This window comes from Clarias gariepinus, chromosome 12 (genome assembly GCF_024256425.1).
Source record: "Clarias gariepinus isolate MV-2021 ecotype Netherlands chromosome 12, CGAR_prim_01v2, whole genome shotgun sequence".
NCBI classification, from domain to species: Eukaryota; Metazoa; Chordata; class Actinopteri; order Siluriformes; family Clariidae; genus Clarias; species Clarias gariepinus.
In genome coordinates this window covers 13,570,001-13,586,155 of record NC_071111.1, presented here as the reverse complement: position 1 = coordinate 13,586,155, position 16,155 = coordinate 13,570,001, and the positions used below count along the sequence as shown (strand labels likewise).

Here is a 16,155-nt window from a genome sequence, read left to right as displayed (position 1 = left end):
CATAACTGCTCATATGTCACCAGATGTTTCTATTTCTTTGTTTGTGTCCTGGAGTCTGTTTCATGGGAACTTGAGCACTAAGCAAAAAAAAAAAAAAAAAAAAAAAAAATTCTGGCATGGATTATAAAGATCTGATTTGCACAGACATTTATATGCAACACATTGATAAAAATATGCTGCTTCCTTTTGATCTGAGCTGTTTATTACAAAGTCGCACGGCATTTTTGCGACTATTATAGCTTGAAACTGTAGTTGAGCCAATATGGTTGCAATTTCCTTTTGTCAGCTTGTAGAATTCCGTTAATATCAGGTCACAAGATTTGATGGGAATAATAATCATGACAAGACTTTCTTACTGGCTTTTGAGGTGATGGGCCATTGCTGAAATTCAACAAGACAAGACAATGTTCCTCCACACTCAGAATAAAAAAATGTCACTATTTTTCTTTTTCACCACAATCCTGAACAACTGAAAAGAAACAGATACCATTTATATAAACTTCCAAATAGTGACAGCACAGCTAAAGTGCACTTTTGGCTTTCAGACCTGTGGTCGAATACACCAGCTATGGTAGTTCATGGGATTTCTTTTCTCTGTCTAAGAAAATCTTCCAGAAATCTCCCCTGACTGCAACGTTTTATAGTGCCATGGAGTGACCTGCAGTCAGAGACATTACTCACAAGCACCTTGGCCCAGTCACTAAATATTATTCATCAGAGTTGCCTGATCTTAAATGGGGTTTAAGCTGGAGATTCTCTAATAAAGACATTGATGAGTTCAGCATTGCTGAGTGAGTGATGAAAGGTACACGGAGCCATTAGGTGCAACGTTTTGCATTCTTTCTGTGTACTGGAAACCCCTTATGATATGTGTAAGACCTCCAGTATTTAGTGCACTTTGATCTCAGTGTTAGAGTTAAAAAGCCTCATAAAAGTGTCCACTCTTTGAAGCTTTATAATATTCTACTAGGCCACCTCCACCTACAGTTCCCTCCAGACCCCTTTGTTTTAGAGCAAACAACTTTGTGTTTGCAAAGAGCATTTTTAAAAGAGATCTTAAATGCATTTCACTTTGATTCTTCAACCTTCACCCCACTTTGAAAAAATTATATTTGCTACAGTTTTCTTATGGACTCATTCTGAAACTTGAGTAAAACTGCTTTTTTTTATACTCTGATACTCTGACAATGAGTTCAGATCTGAAATTTTATGATATTGCAACGGCCATGTTGTGCCACCAGGGAGAGCAGTCTCATCTCACATACTGATTCAAGAGTTCAATAAGCAAATATTATCAGGAATACAGGGCCAACCTTTGTATAGTACAGTAGGTGTTTGTGATGATCTCTTTGCTTCTGTAACAGAGTAATGTTAACAAATAATTCGACAAAATACAGTGCTTACTGATTTATACTATATTATCCAGTATCGCGGGGGGCCTGGAGCCTATCCCTGGAGACTACGGGCAATTTGGAATGCCAATTAGCCTAAACTCCATGTTTTTGGACTGTGGGAGGAAACCTGACTACCCAGAGGAAACCCAGTAAGCATGGAGAGAACATGCAAACTCCATGCACACAGACATGAGAAGGGAACTGAACCCAGACCCTGGAGGTGCAAGGCAACAGTGTTAGCCACCAAGACATCATGATCCTGGAAAGAAAACATATATCCATGTGCAGGCTTCACATCATGGCATTACAAGTCAGTTGAATAGCATTATATTTAGAGAGACTGTTATATTTAATTGAATATAATCTATATAATAATTTAAGCTTGCAGCTTTGTGCACAGCAAAAATATGTTATTATTTACTGCTTCATGAATGTTTTCCATGTGATTATTCCCAAAAGCTTCAGTGCAACCAGCTGATATAAAAAAAAAATAGTAATGCACTACTGTACTTTTTTACCACACAGAGTATACAGTAACCAGTCCTAAGGTTGCATTGCAATGTTTCCCTCCCTTATATATAAGAACGAGCAAAAAAACAGTCTGTCCAGGGATTTGTCCTCCAGAGCAACTCATCGGGACAGCTAATAACCCGGGAAAGCTGTCCTTCATACAGATCGATATCAGTGTGCTGAGAGGGATAGAGGAGGAGGAGGAGGAGGAGAGTCATTCAGCTGTCTTGTGCACCACACAAAGTGGGCGAATGGAAGGGTCTCCCACCTCCTTGTCTGCCAATGGCAATGCGATGAAAGAAGACAGGGTTTTGCGTGCGTGATGTGCAGTCTGTAAACCGGAGATCCCCGGCAGCTCGCACTGAAACACGCACAGACGCGCGCGCGCGCACACACACACACACACGCGCACGAACGCACAGAAGCACACACACACACACACACACCGCTCCCGTAAGCAGGAGATGCAGGAGCGCGACGGACTGCTCTCCACCGACAAGGGCAACACCGAAGCGCATCTCGGCTCTCCGAAAGCTCCGGAAACCCGGGAAGGACCCCCGAGCGAAGCACGCGCCTCATCCTGCTGTCCCATGCCACCATGCGTGTGCTTTCGCCGCGCGCCGCTCTTCTGTCGGTCTCCTACGCTCAACTCTTCCTCATCCTCACCAGCGGCAGCTACCTGTGGGTTTCACATCCCTGCCTCCTCTCTTCTTTTCTTCTCCACTCCTGGTTACCTGCTCTGTGCGATGAACAAACGTGTGGATGTGTAGCGTTGTGGGAGACAGGTGTTTGCACGCGCGCTTCTGATTACGTTATTGTGAGCTTGAGTATGGGACGCTCCTGCATGAAGAAGGCGTTGGAACCTGTTGTTCCTGACCAAATATTTGATAAATTACGGTTTAATTGGGAATTACAATCGAGTGCAAAACTTTGCATAACTTTAGAACAAATAGTTTTTTTTTTAATATATCTACAAGGCATTAATTGTTAGATTTCATAGATGTCCTTTTTATTGGTTCATTCATTATAGACAATGGATAGATCAATAGCAAAGATATTACTAATGTAATAAAAACTAAATAATATTCATTCAAAAGAATGCAGAACCCTTTCTAAATGTGAGATTACTTTAATTTATTAGACCAACTTGTACATCCACACACCTGTAACTGTCTCCAGTCATTGAGACTTTTGAATCCTGTCAGGTGTATTATTTAACTCCTATTATTGTTCCTGAGATGCCTGCTCTAATTCTTCCGAATTTGAATTGCCACTCTTTTCTCTTAATATATGATATCTGTTACAAGTTAGACAGATTATACATTACGTTCAGCATGAATAATTATGACCAAGGCAGAACTTGGACTCTTTTCCAACAAATTTGGTTGATTAAAAAAGAAAAAAATGTAAAAAAATAAATAAATATTTTACATTTTGAAGATATTGAACCAATTTCTTTTTATTTTATTTTGTAAAATAATCTAAAATACATGGAAATTCAAACATTGGCACTAAATTGCAAAAATGCTTACTTACTGCAGCAATAATGAAAATTATAATCAGCATATTTTTCATTTTATACGATATTTTATGCACTGGCCCAGAACCAAATAGAGATGTAGAATCTTCGAAATTTAAACTGGCAAGCGGTGTACTTGACACTGGAAAATAGTAACCCCAAAGAGTTCTGTTTTTCCATTTGGCAATTAGTGGCTACTGTTCTATTTTCCTAATGGCATAACCAGCCTTGCTCAATGCCCAGTGCTTACGGCCAGTGCACTTCACAAAAGATCATCACATTATCTGTCAAACTGTTTCCATAAAGTAAGTGGGAGTAATGTATGCCCGCACTCTGCTCTGATCTCTGATGTTTTGGTCACAGAGTTTTAATACAGTCTGCCCACAAGGAAATTAAGAAGCCATACATAAAAAAAAAAAATCGACTAGACCACATACTTGAGGTTTAAATAAGATGAGAGTGCACAGATTCTGTTTCAGAAGTGGTCTTATTATGTTAAGATTCTAGCACCACATTATTAAATGATAGAACATTGTTTTCTTTACATTGTATTATGTACATTTACCACTGATGGCATACACTGCAAGCTGTGCTTTTTTTTGGTATAAGTACTTGCACCCATCATTGAATTAGAATTAAAATCTCAGTTATGGGAAGTACAGACAAGTAGCACATACAAGTAGCTTGGCAGATGTAGCTTGATGTGTTTGTACTGTTGACTGTTAAATCTTTACAGATCTGTGTGGGGAGATAAGATCCTCCATTGTTTGACAAGTGTATATAAAAGAAAAACATAGTAGGGGCTGGTGAATTTATTCTCTCCTTTTAAGAGGACATTTTAAATGTTGGAAACAGCTTTTTTACATGCACACACTGTGTATGGGGTGTTTTGTATGCTAACTGATATAGTGAATAAATTTCAGGCATGCATATACAGTACCTGGCCTTAGAAGGAACTTTTTCAAGAACAGTTTCAATTTAAGCAAGCTTGAATTACAAGAATAGTTCAAGTTTTATGTGTGGGCTGATGTTTTAATTGCCTCATATATTCTCTGGTCTTTTTTTTTTTTTTTTTAACATATTGTCCTGGTTCGTGGAATAGCATATATTGGCTTGCTAATTTGCTTGGACACTCTATGTGTTTTTGACTTCTAAATATGGGTCCTTGTCTGTACGAGAGACTTAGTTATGTATCTGTGATTATTATTATTTCGAGATTATTGTTATTATTATTATAAAAAGGTGTTGTTAATTTATGTGTGATCTGTTTTTTCTCCTACATAGGGCCCTATCCTCAGTGGTGGCACTGGGTGCCAATATTATCTGCAACAAAATCCCCGGACTGGCCCCCAGACAGCGCGCCATCTGTCAAAGCCGCCCGGATGCCATCATTGTTGTCGGTGAAGGTGCTCAGATGGGCATCAACGAGTGTCAGTACCAGTTTCGCTATGGTCGATGGAACTGCTCTGCCCTCGGTGAGAGGACCATCTTTGGCCAAGAGCTGCGAGTGGGTCAGTAGTTTAGCCTAACATGTTGGCTTTCAGTGACACATAAGGGTGTGTGTGTGTGTGTGTGTGTGTGTGCGTTTCACTGATTTCATTGTTGTAATTTTGTAAGCAGGGTTGAGTTCATCTGGCAAATGAACTCTTACTGTGGCAGTACAGTATATAAAACAAGAGAAGGGATGAAAGTTGGAGAATAGAGACAAGAAGTGTGTGTGTGTGGGTGTGTGGGGGTAGCCATTTCCAGAAATGTTGTGGGTGACTAAACTTGGACTTCGACTAAAAGCAACTTCCATTACTCGAACAGCAATGAAATTACTGTAATATGTTTCAGCATCTTAGACACTCACAAATACACAAGGAACACACAACTAAATAAACCGCAAACATAAGAAGTAGGCTATGGTTTCTAGGGTGCACATTTTCTGAATTTATTTCTGAGTAATGGGGTTTTAACTCTCGAGTGCTCATATAAATGGCCTCTCAGTTAAAAATGTTTTGTTTTGGTCAAAGTGTGGTTGGAAGCTGTGTCTAATCCAGTGGCCCTGGTAACAATAGCTTTTTTTTGGGGGGGGGGGGTATTGGTTCACTCAAAGCTGGCAGCTTTCTTTTCTTTTGTTCAATTAAATGTATCTGTTTCTCTGCTGTGGTATTTTCTGTGGTAGGCTTTCCTTTATCAGGACACACCCCTTTCTGTTATACTCTTGTGTTTGTCATCCCTGGTTCACAAATAATTACACATGATTGGACCAAAACATACTTTTCGAAATATTCTTTGCTCGCCATTGAGAATGAAAGCATAGTTGACTCTGTAGGGGTTTGAACACTGTAGGGGTTTGATCATCTCAGATAAACATCTTAATATCATAATTTTTATTTTGCTTTTGGCCAAAGCAACCCACATTCATTTGTGGAAGTAGGACTATGTTAAGTACTGGGATAAAATACATCAGATGCATTACTTAATGCCACCTAATGACGTAGTAAGCATTTATATTCAGTTGGAGCTCTCAGAAACTCTATTCTATATTCAATGAGCCAGTGAGTCTTCAGTGTGTTTATGTAAATAAGTTCTAAAAGGAGAAGACATCTATGCCAGACTAAAATATTCACATGACTTTGCATACATATGCTTGTAGGCCTCGATGTCATAGAAGTAAAGTTTTAGACCTCAATTGCCTCACGCCCAATTTCCCACCACCTCTATGCCTAGGAAAAAGTGGTAATGATGAATACAGGAACAAAAAAACTATTTACAGTTCATAATGACACCATCCAGTACTATGGGTAGAGTTATCTTTGACAGATACCTGCTAAGACAAGATCCCTCTTACCAACTTTCAAACAAACTTTCAGACCACATGTAGCCTTGTGGTTGATGGACCACCAGCAGGGGGCACTTCCAGCTCCCTGTTCCCCCTTGCAAATGCAAAGGACCTGACCAAGCACCACTCAAAATGATCACATCTCAGGTCAGATACTAAACTCTTTAGACCACTTTCGGATTTATGCTTAGGACACTTAATGTGTGTTCCATCAGAATGTCCATTTACAGCAACCTAATTAGCACTTATGTGTGCACATCTGCAAAAAAACTTTGAATGCTAAATAGATGGTAAACAGGCACCGCGAACACTTAAAAGAGTACCCAGACTTAGCAAAGATCATGTGTAAACCTTTTCTGTTTAAAATCTTTCTATATATGAGGTGGTCTGGAAGACACTTCAAATATATATGTGGATAAATTTAAAATACATTTTTCCTGTAATTAGTCTTATCGCATTGCACCTCCGGGGTTCACTTCTCGTCTTGGAGTTTGCATGTTCTCCCAGTGCTTGGTGGGTTTCCACCGAGTACTCCAGTGTCCTCACACTAAATGCCTGCAGATTAGGCTAATTGGCGTTCCCAAATTGCCCGTAGTGTGTGAATGAGTGTGTGAGTGTGTATGCCCTGTGATGCATTGGCACCCTGGGATAGGCTCCAGGCCCCCTTCGTCCCTGAATACAGGATAAAGTGGTACAGACGATGAGTGAATGAGCAATTTGCTTTGACATACACTATTTAAAAATATAATACTAAAACTAGTAAAACTTTTTCATTTTCCCTGAAAAGATCATATTTTGCACGGAACCAGTTTGATAAAACACAGTAGTAAATGCATTTAGTTTGTCTAAAGAGGGAAAAAATAACAGCTTTCCAGCTAAGACACCTTAATCAGTCTTCTTACAAAATTTTTTTATGTGATTTATCTGAGGTTATGAGACAGACTAATCTGGCTTCTTATATTAAAAGCAAGAACTAATTTGCCATTGCATAGCACTTCTTGTATAGCAGAATACGACAGGCATCTGTCTCTTTCCTCTCCCTAGGCAGCAAGGAGGCAGCGTTTACCTCCGCCATCACTGCAGCTGGAGTGGCCCATGCAGTCACAGCAGCCTGCAGTCAGGGCAACTTGAGCCACTGTGGCTGTGACAGGGAGAAACAGGGCTACCAGAACCAAGAGGAGGGTTGGAAATGGGGTGGATGTTCAGCGGACGTCAAGTATGGAGTTGAGTTCTCCCGTCGCTTTGTGGATGCTCGTGAGATAAAAAAAAACGCCCGCAGCCTCATGAACCTACACAACAACGAGGCAGGCAGAAAGGTAATAGATAGAAAGCTAATTTTAGTGGTATTGTTATCTAAAAAGGAGGACATACACATTGTTGTGAAAACATAGATTGTTTTGGGGCATTTGGGATGTAACATAACTTTCCAGATGGCTAATAAGTAAAATTATCGTCCTCTATTGTTTGACATAGGGGATATGGGCACAATGGTCCAGTCCACACTGATGCTGTTACTTTCTAATAAGGGAATAGAGGCGTATGACATTGAGAAATGATTATAACCTGCTTGGGACAAAAAGCAATGACTAATGCAAAAGATTTCTTTCAAAATGTAACACATTATGAAATATAATTCACAGGAGCACAGGTCTATTATATTTTCTGCAAAACATTCTGCAGTGTTCATTTTCCAGTGTCTCCAGGTACACATTTATAATTAAGGCAAGTTGGCACGCATTATGGAAATGTTCCATTTTACGATTAGCCTAGCATGACCTGAGCCGCGCTCTCTAGTTTCATTTGTCACTTCAGAGGCCGAGAAAAGGGGGCTGTTGGGCATACAAAGCCTGTCCATAAGTAGAATTACAGTGCCTAATGGAGTGGTTATGGAGTTGAGGCTTTCTTCGTGTGTGACAGGAATGCAAAGGCCAATTCAACCAGTGGCTGCCAACTGGAGGCCTGCCACAGCCCCTCAGTCCGTTCATTGAATTACAGAGCATTAAGTCAGGATACAGGATATTATTGCTAGTCTCACTCTCTTTATTCATACACAGCCAAATCACATCCTGCTCGGCTTTAACAACGCGCCATGACGAGGTGTAAGGAAAAGAAGACAAAACACAACAAAACAGTCTTATCAGCTGATTTTTACAGTGATAATATTACTATAATGAAATCCATGTTAGGTACTGGAAGCTCAAACTCCTATCAAAAACATTCAGTTAAATATAAAGTAATATGGTAATGTTATTTTAGTCCTAATGATGAAATGTCTTCCGTCCCTTTAATTCAGAGCTAATCTCAGCTATAAATGAAATGGTTCAAAGTCAACTGCCTGTAAAACATATCAGCAATATATATATATATATATATATATATATTTTTTAAATCCACTGTTAACTCAACGGTAACTGTATAAACAAATGGTTACTTGAGAGTCATGGACGATTTTCTTGCCTTCTGATGTGGCGGTTGGAAGGTAGGGAAAATTACAAGGTATGTTTTGGCAAAAAAACATTTTTTTCCTTCCAGATCTGACATATAGCTGGCAATACTTATTGGGGCATTGCGCAGAATTTATTGAATAATGGGGTTTGGTTTGATTTGCCGCAGCAAGTCAAAGCAGAATGTCAAGCATTTCCTTCATCGTTCAGCTGCATGAATTTGCTAATACCACAAATGTCAAACCTGACGCAATTTTAGTTTCAAGTCAAGTTCCTTGAGATTAATAATAATACCATTCATCTATACTAGTGTTTTTTTTATTCTAGATATAGATTCACTTTTTTTTATTTCAGTTCAAAAGTCTTATCAGCTGGGCTGATCATAAAATCAGTAAAGCACACACATTTTAAATGTTCAAAATGATACTATTTCTGCAACATTTTTATAACAGACATCTGAGTGAATAAACTTTTTTTGAGAAAAGTTTTTTCAGTAGCATTCTGTAGTAAATACTTGAAGGCCATAATCTAGCACATTTTGATATTTTTCCTGCTCTAAGAACTGCTGAAAAGTGTAATAACTAGCTAATAGGTAAAAATGAGTCTAATATGGTTGGGCATTCATGACTTTCATTCATCTGCCTTAGAGTTGCCCTACAATGATACATTTTGTCTACTCTCTCAGGTTCTGGAAGAGAGGATGAAGCTGGAGTGCAAGTGCCATGGCGTCTCAGGTTCCTGTACCACAAAGACATGCTGGACGACACTGCCCAAGTTTCGTGAGATTGGCTATGTGCTAAAAGAGCGGTATGGTGCTGCTGTTCAGGTGGAAGTAGTGCGAGCCACACGTCTGCGCCAGCCCTCTTTCCTACACCTAAAACAGTCACATGACTACATCAAGCCCACTGAAACGGACCTGGTGTATCTGGACCGCTCCCCCAATTACTGTGAGGAGGATGTGTTGACAGGTAGTACAGGAACCAGGGGCCGTCTCTGCAACCACAACTCACCCCACCCAGATGGCTGCAACCTTATGTGTTGCGGCCGTGGTCACGACACACACCAGTATACGCGAGTGTGGCAATGTAACTGCAAGTTCCAGTGGTGCTGCTTCGTCAAATGCAACACCTGTAGTGAAAAAACAGAGGTGTTCACTTGCAAATGAGAACAAGTACAAGAAGCACGGAGGGGCACAGAAGCAAAGAGGAAGTGAGAATAAGCTCAATTTGTCATAGCTTCGTGTTGCACATCAGGTACTCGTTTGCAGGGGAAGGAGACAAAAAACAGTGCACTGATTACAGTCTGACATATTGCATGAGTTCATGCAATGGGACGGACCACAGAATGAAAACATTTAATAGCTCAGAGTGATCTGATAGTGGCTGCGTTCGCGTGATTATGTCAGACAAATGAATTGACAAAGGGACAAAAGAAACAATTATAAAGACTGGAGCGGTTGGTTAAAACAGTGTCTGTAGATAGACTGGAGAAAAGACTTGTGTTCCTCAACAAAACATGCTGGATTACTTCAAATGTTCAGTACACACTGTATCTGTTTGAACACTGAAAAAGACTCATTTTCTCTTTATCCACTTTTGGAGAGAGAGAGAGAGGGAGAAAATTTAACTGCATAGTTCTTGTCCTAACTTTGTTAAGGCAAATGTTTATTTTACAACTCCGTAAAATGGTTGCTACTGATATGTTGTATTTCCATAGTTCATAATATTTTAGTACAATTGTGTAATAATAAGAACACACAAAAAAAGCAGGTGTCAGATTCAAAGTTGGCAGACGAGTATTTATTTTCCCTGCTTTTCTTTGCTGCTCACTGATAGAAAACAGGCCAGTTAAATCCCAGCCAACTGGACAAGATGTGATGGAGTCACTGAATGCGTTGCTGATTGCTGTGGTAAGACGTGTGATGTTCTGTTTTGTTGTGGGCCTCTCAAAAAATGCATACTTTTGTGAGAATAGTTAAAAAAAAGAAAAGAAAAAAGATATACTGAAACAAACCACCACAGTGTGGCAATAAGACATGCATTGTCTGTTCATCTCCGTCTTTTGTGCATGCACTAAAGTATAGGAGTGCAAGAGAGCTGGTAAAGTACTTCATGGAAATGCAATCGGGTGACCAAACTATGCACAGAATATTCTCACAAATGCCAGAGACATGGGATTCCACATCACTGGCCCAGTTTGCACAAACTCACCCCCCCCCAATATTCTGCCTGAGCCAATGGAATTTGCCTAACCATACAGCTGGGGGCTGAAAAGATTCATGGGTAGCAACATTCTTTTATTTCAAAATTGTTTATGCAAGGTTTAGGGCTGGCAAATTTAAGAAAGTATATTTTTTTACACAAAAATCTGGCACTTTATGTCATGTATATTCAGAAAAAGAGTAATTATTACTATTTTCCTTATTATATATGTTATAATTGTTTCTTTATGGATTGAACCATTAATTATGCTGAGATGTGTCCCAAATGAATTATGTGCACACTGTTAATTTCTTCTTTTTTTTTTTTACAGTAGCCCATTTTTTTCTTCGACATAAATCCATCTCCTTTTGTAGCCTGGTAATATGTATAGTATTGCAACAATGTTATTAGGCTAATAAATGACTTTATTTCAGTGAAAATTGATGTTTAAGACTATTCACTGTTGGGCTGAAAACAAAACCAGAAAAAATTGTGTTTAAATATAAAAAATTATTTAATTAAATCAACCTATGTCCACTTAGCAGTTTCCAAATTGAGAGCAGCTAAATGATGTGTGATTGTTGCTGGCGTGGCATGACCCTCCTCTCCGCCCAGTCCTGCCCAGCAAGCATTTGAATAGCTGTCCATGCCGTCTCATTCCCTCGCTCAGCGCTCTTTTCCTGTGTGAAAAGCATTACAGGCAGCCAGCGGAGCAGAAGTAAAGCAGTCATGTTTTGTTAGCTGTCTGAACCGCTGGCTACCGGAACAGCATAAGCTCCCAACACTATAGCCTGGATTGGGACAAAAGTCAACCTCAATTGTTTCAAACAAACATTTTGTCATTAAAAAATATGAGCAGTGCAAACAGGGCGAGTGGGACGAGGAGAGGCCTTTGCAGCCGGGTATTATGCAGGTGTCAGGAACATTCAGCTCATTCTGCCAGACTGAGTGGGAGATGAGGTGTCATGCCATCCTGCAGGATAATACCTTTACACTCAGTCCGAAACAACTCTTGGTGAGCGTCCGAGGGCATAATGGGTTAGCGGAGAAACTGAGATGATGAGATAGCTGATAAATCACAACGGATCTGAGTACTGCAAGAGAAGGATCTGGTGTTTTGTGTAAAAACTAATTTGTCTAAACCACGACTAGAGTGAAAGCCCATTCATCTGCAATAAACTCTACACAGCCAGATAAGTGAGTATTCATTTAACTGTGAAAGAGAAAACCAGTTAAGGGACTGTGTGGCCCTGTATATGTGACATTCCTAAAGCAGAAAACATAGCCAAAAAAACAACACATAACAAACCAACACAAAAAGTGGGGACCCAAGTCCCACGGCTATTGAGAGGAAACCCTTATGTGAACGGATCAAGGGGGCCCCAGGTCTTCATAAAACTCACTGGATTAAAGATTAACCTCTATTCCCCACTGGTCACTAGAGTTTCTTTGGTGGCTGAAAAGCCAGGAAGACATGGGTCTCCTTGTTTTAGAGGATTTGAATCCCATTCATCAGGAGTTGGAATCAAAGGCCACTAAATGCATCACAGGCATCAGCATGAGTCCCAGCAGAAAAGCCCCTTGGCGTTCCTCTTAGGCAAAGAGTACAAAGCAAAGTGCCCCCCCACCCTCCGCTTCCCTGCCCCCTTGTGTTCTTCATACTGATTGGATATTAAAATGCCCTCTGTGTTTTCTGTGTGCACAACGGTCTTAGTGGGTGTTTTAAGCTGTCTTCAGAATGTGATTTTGAGGGCAGAGGAGTGGAAGGGATGAGATGAGGGCTCCAGGTTTAGTGCTCTCTTTGCTCTCTCTCCTTTTTGAGAGGTCTGAGGAGCAGGTTGCCATCTCTCTCCTGCACACAGAAGCCCAACTCCTTGAGTATGGAGTCATCTGCCACCCCCTGCCTCCTTAAGCCTTGTACTAGTTTCTGGTTCTCCGCATTGTGTTCCAGAATGTTCCTGATGGCAAAAACAGCCCACTGGCTAATGACTGGAGCAATGGTTAAGGAGGATTATGTAATTTAACATAAACCATACATTTCTAGCTTTTATTTTAATAAAAAAAAACAACTTGGTATACATGTTGAAAGCAGGATTCTAAAATTCCCAATCCAAAAAGAACCCATAAAAGCTGGACAGATAAAAATAAAAATGCATAAAAATGTAACCTGGTCTTCTGCCCAGTTTTGGTAAGGCTGTTGCTCCACTGTTATTATCCTTATAACTATTACTATTATTATTATTATCAATATTGTGGCATCATTTATGAGGGCATAGCACTCAATCTGTATCATGCCAAGTGGCAAGAGCGCTAATATGAACCAGTAAGAGCTCACTAGCACAACTGAGCTACATCAGTGTGTCACATTCTCAGTGATGCTTTTAATGCTAAATTGGTTTGGCAGGCACCAAGTTGGTACCATAAAAATGCTAAATACAGTTAAACCTTGGATTGCGAGCATAATTAATTCTGGAAGCGTGCTAGTATGTCAATGCAATTTTTTGCACAGCCTTTTTAACCTTATTTTTCACCAGGCCGTTGTTGCAGTACAGTTACAAAAAAAAAACAGTCACTACACTTGGACACGCACACACAAAACAGACGTGGTCACAATGATATAATAAACACGGATGTTGACTATATAAGTGATGCACACAAACTGAGCATGGGAGATGATTATCCACAATCTAAAAGCGTGCAAGAGAGAAGAACCATTGGCCTAGTTGAGATCATGTGACGCTTGGCAGACAAAGTGCATGTGTACTACTTGTATGTCAAGACATTGCTCGTTTATCAAGTTAAAGTTTATTTAAAGATTTTGCTCGTCTTGCAAAACGCTCACAGACCAAGTTAGTGGCAATCCGAGGTTCCACTGTACTGTATTTAATAATTTGAGAGATTCAAGGATTTCAATCATAAACTGTTATACATAACAAAAACAGACTCTTTCTTAATACAAGATAATTATAAATATTCAGTAAAGAAATATAGCTACTAAAATGAACAAGGATACAGGGATTGTTACTGTCTATATTGCAGTTGTCTAGGATAAGGGCAATGCCGTCCAGTTCTCTGACCTATGGAGACAAATGAAAAACACAGTGAAAACATTCTACACCAGAAAACATAGCCCAAACGAAAACCAAACGGGATAAAACACACTGAATTTCTACTAAGTTAGCTGAACAATAAACACAACAAACAGAAGCATTCTATATATTTTTTTAATTTAATTAGATTTTATTTTTTGGGCTCTAAAAAAAAAACCTGGCTGATTTTAAGTCTTAATGCACAGTATCTGGTTAATTTATTTTATTTCATTATGGGTGGTCATAATTCAAAATTAATGACTAAAATAACATGTTTAACATGTTCAATGTCATTTACGGTGGAGAAAAAAAAATACAGAATAAGAAATTCAAACTCCACACCTGTTCATTTCGTGTAAAACAGAAAGCTAGGTGGGACAGTGGGGGAGGTAAACAATGTCCAAGAACAAAACTATAACAAGGCAATTAAGCTCGGTATGCCTTTGTGCTCGCACAGATGCTATATGCTTCAAGCAGGGAAACCCATGAGAATGCAGCAGTGAGTGGCAGCCTTAACAAGCAAAGGATTACACAGTTAATCAGTGAGACCACAATCTTGGGATGTTTCGCTATTGTTTTTTGGCCTTTGACCCTTTAGTTGTGTGCCTTGACCCCATTTAGCAAGACTGGTGCAAGTCTCTGCTCTTAGCTGCCTGAATGGGAGTGATTTTAAAGCTGCTATCACAGGAGGGTACTCCCAAAGGAATTCATTAAAAAGAGAGAGAGAGAGAGAGAGAAGAACAAAGTAAAATTCAGCTTGCAGAGGGGCAGAAGCGATGATACAAGCAAAGAGATTCAGATAGATTCTGGAGCTTTTATCAGTACATAATAATCCCTGGATTAATTTTCAAGGAGAAAGACTTCAGTGACTGAAAATCAGAACCCAAGTAGTTAATATTCAGTAAGAGGACAAACCACAAGAAGCAATTTAATCCAGATTGCTTTTTGTGCTAAATCTGTCATGAATACAAAGCCTCCGATAATTTTTCTGGTTCTTGGTCGACTGTTCCTTTTCAGAAAAAAATGACAATGTGTCTATAAGCCAGAGTGCTGTGAATAACATGGCTGTTCAAAAAAAACAAAAAACAAAAACTTTATAGATATTTTTGTTTAGAATCATCTAGTCTGTATGCTTCATTTGAAAAAAGAGCAATATATTTATTTAGATAAAGGAACACGTTTGATGATGCTACATAAAATAGATTTATGTGTATTGTAATGTTAACTACAGTAATGCTAGTTTTATTTACTGTTACAATACAATAATAATATTCTTGTTTTCATAAATTTGTGTGGTTTGCTTGTGATGTACCTGGTTCTGGTTGGCTGTGTGTCTGTGGCACAGGTTTCCAATCAGCCGGATGAGGTGTGCTTTAAAGCTGAGGGCAGGGTGTGTGCCCACTTTGTCTGATGATGTCAGAGAGAAATCCTGTGCTGCACTGAACACATTTTTACTGGCCTTCCCCAGAAAATGCACTTCCTTCAGGAGCTCTAATTCATACAAGATATTAAGATAGTAAAGTGAGGGCAAACAATAATATGTAGAAAAGTATGATGGAAAGGTCATTTTGTTTTTGTGTAGAAGAATGCCAGAAAACCAACTTAATACCACTTAAAGAAAAGTTTTATGAGATTAAGGCGATATGTTTAGGTGTTAAATATAAACACATTTAATGATGTAATCTTGTTGCAGCTTTAAGGATATGCTTAGTACCTGAGGTGCATTTTTTTATTCATGCAATGTCCTTGTGAAATATTCAACTGGAAAAATACCAAATGGCAGATTTACTAAAAAAGAAAAAAAAAAAGTAAAAAAAAAAAAAAACAGCAGACAGAGCAAATCCAGAGATAAATCATGTACTGTCGTCCCCTGTGTCTCTAACCATGGTACAATGTAGCGTGTAGCTGTAATGGAGTATGACCTAGTGGTGGAGTAAGTTCCCAGCAGTGGCATACAGAGAGATGACTGCTTTATGTGTTTTCTGAATGAGACAAACTGTCCAGAAATAGACTCTTTCCAGTTAGGGGCATTTGAATAACCACAGAATCTGACGAATAGCCCATTCAAATGCTTTACATCTAATGTGGGGCTTACTCTAGGATTTTATTTAATAATTTTGGAATCAAGATAATCGCTGAAACTTATCTGGTCTTGCGAGAGCGTAAACAAG

At 39.3% G+C, this 16,155-nt stretch overlaps 2 protein-coding genes across 2 annotated transcripts in view; one reads left to right on the top strand and one right to left on the bottom strand.

Moving 5' to 3' along the window:
• The first annotated feature begins 2,403 nt into the window (after window positions 1-2,403).
• Window positions 2,404-10,368, top strand: wnt7ba (wingless-type MMTV integration site family, member 7Ba). The gene is made up of 4 exons (XM_053508601.1): window positions 2,404-2,585; window positions 4,708-4,934; window positions 7,295-7,566; window positions 9,380-10,368. The coding sequence occupies exons 1-4, from the start codon at window positions 2,503-2,505 to the stop codon at window positions 9,857-9,859; spliced, it is 1,062 nt and encodes a 353-aa protein (XP_053364576.1). The 5' UTR covers window positions 2,404-2,502; the 3' UTR covers window positions 9,860-10,368.
• Window positions 10,369-10,471: 103 nt separating this feature from the next.
• The window catches only part of atxn10 (ataxin 10), a 21,793-nt gene continuing 16,109 nt past the window's right edge, over window positions 10,472-16,155 (bottom strand). Inside the window, exons 9-11 of the mRNA XM_053508600.1 lie at window positions 15,297-15,475; window positions 13,909-13,972; window positions 10,472-12,884 (exon numbers count right to left, since the gene is read on the bottom strand). Of these exons, the coding sequence (XP_053364575.1) occupies window positions 12,685-12,884; window positions 13,909-13,972; window positions 15,297-15,475 (443 nt within the window). The 3' untranslated portion in view covers window positions 10,472-12,684. The remainder of the gene's footprint in view (window positions 12,885-13,908; window positions 13,973-15,296; window positions 15,476-16,155) is intronic.

What these genes read in the sequence shown, in the direction of transcription:
- wnt7ba (XM_053508601.1), top strand. Translation starts at nt 2,503, where the DNA reads ATGCGTGTGCTTTCGCCGCGCGCCGCTCTTCTGTCGGTCTCCTACGCT. An exon ending in CTCACCAGCGGCAGCTACCT is followed by an intron (nt 2,586 to 4,707) that starts GTGGGTTTCACA and finishes TCTCCTACATAG; the next exon opens with GGCCCTATCCTCAGTGGTGG. An exon ending in TGGCCAAGAGCTGCGAGTGG is followed by an intron (nt 4,935 to 7,294) that starts GTCAGTAGTTTA and finishes TCCTCTCCCTAG; the next exon opens with GCAGCAAGGAGGCAGCGTTT.